The 1,142-nt window shown below is 37.8% G+C and overlaps 1 protein-coding gene across 1 annotated transcript in view; it reads right to left on the bottom strand.

Moving 5' to 3' along the window:
- Positions 1-27: 27 nt before the first annotated feature.
- LOC106883220 (retinol dehydrogenase 12) overlaps positions 28-1,142 on the bottom strand; it is a 6,706-nt gene continuing 5,591 nt past the window's right edge. The window contains exon 4 of the mRNA XM_014934142.2: positions 28-657. Within this exon, the coding sequence (XP_014789628.2) occupies positions 335-657 (323 nt within the window). The 3' untranslated portion in view covers positions 28-334. The remainder of the gene's footprint in view (positions 658-1,142) is intronic.

The raw sequence follows: 1,142 nt of genomic DNA, 5'->3' as shown, positions 1-1,142 counted from the left end.
TGCTGCTGCTGCTGCTGCTGCCGTATATTTCTTTTTTTAATAATTTAATTGAATATCTAATTAAATACTTGTTTATTGATTTTGATTTAACTTAGTCCAAATTAACATTATGACTTTTTATTTGCTGTTGTTGCTGATGTTCATGTTGTTGTTGCTGGTGCGGTTGTTGTTGTTGTTGTTGTTGTTGTTGTTGGTGTTGGTGTTGTTGTTGCTGCTGCCGTCCTTATGATTGTTATTGTTTGTTGTCGTTATTGCTATTTTGTTGTTGTTGTTGTTGTTGTTGTTGATGTTTATTTAATATTTACTTAATTAATTCATCCGTTCCTTCCTTCCTTCATTCTTCCTTCGCCGTATCTGCGCCATGAATTGCTTCCTCCACTTGTTCTGGCTCAATCTCGTCGTCGCAGCCAATCAAATGCAGACTGACGTTCCACAAACGCCTGGCCATATCCCAGTCGCGAACCCTCTTCACGTAGTTCACAGCCTGGTGGTTAATGAACAGTTTGCCGGCGTGGTCGCGGACCTTGTCGGCAACGGCACAGTAGACGATCGTCTGGCAGCCTTGTTCAGGGGTCTTGAACAGAACGCGGGACATAACTCGCAGGAAGTTTCCGGTCATTCCCGGCCAGTTACGGAGAAGATCGGTGTTGACGGCACCTGGAATAGAAAGAAATGAAGATGAGATGTAAAAAACCTGAAAAAACCTGACGATGATGATGGCAAAGAGGAGGAGGCGGAGGAGGAGGATAAATATACATAATTCGGCAGATGAGGTTTGAAGTAACAGAGCAAAGACGTTTTCAGCATTTAATTAATAAGATAGATAGATAGATAGATAGATAGATAGATAGATAGATAGATAGATAGATAGATAGATAGATAGATAAAATTTATTAATAAGGGTAGAAATTGATATTAATCAATTAAAACCAGTGGTCTAGTATATTAAAAAAATCCGAAGATTAAAATTATATTACATACAAAAATAAGAGGAATGACCAGCTAAAGTGGATTCCTATATGCTAGAAATAGATGCCGAATCATCTAACCACGAAAAAATATGTTCGCAGTAAAACTTTAGCGACACAACAGACTGTAAAAGGGCAAAACAAATGAAAAAAAACTAAATAAAAAAACGATTA

The sequence above is a fragment of the Octopus bimaculoides genome, unplaced genomic scaffold, assembly GCF_001194135.2.
Source record: "Octopus bimaculoides isolate UCB-OBI-ISO-001 unplaced genomic scaffold, ASM119413v2 Scaffold_276975, whole genome shotgun sequence".
Lineage (NCBI taxonomy): Eukaryota > Metazoa > Mollusca > Cephalopoda > Octopoda > Octopodidae > Octopus > Octopus bimaculoides.
Note: the sequence above shows the minus strand (reverse complement) of the source record. Positions and strands in the feature narration are given on the sequence as shown.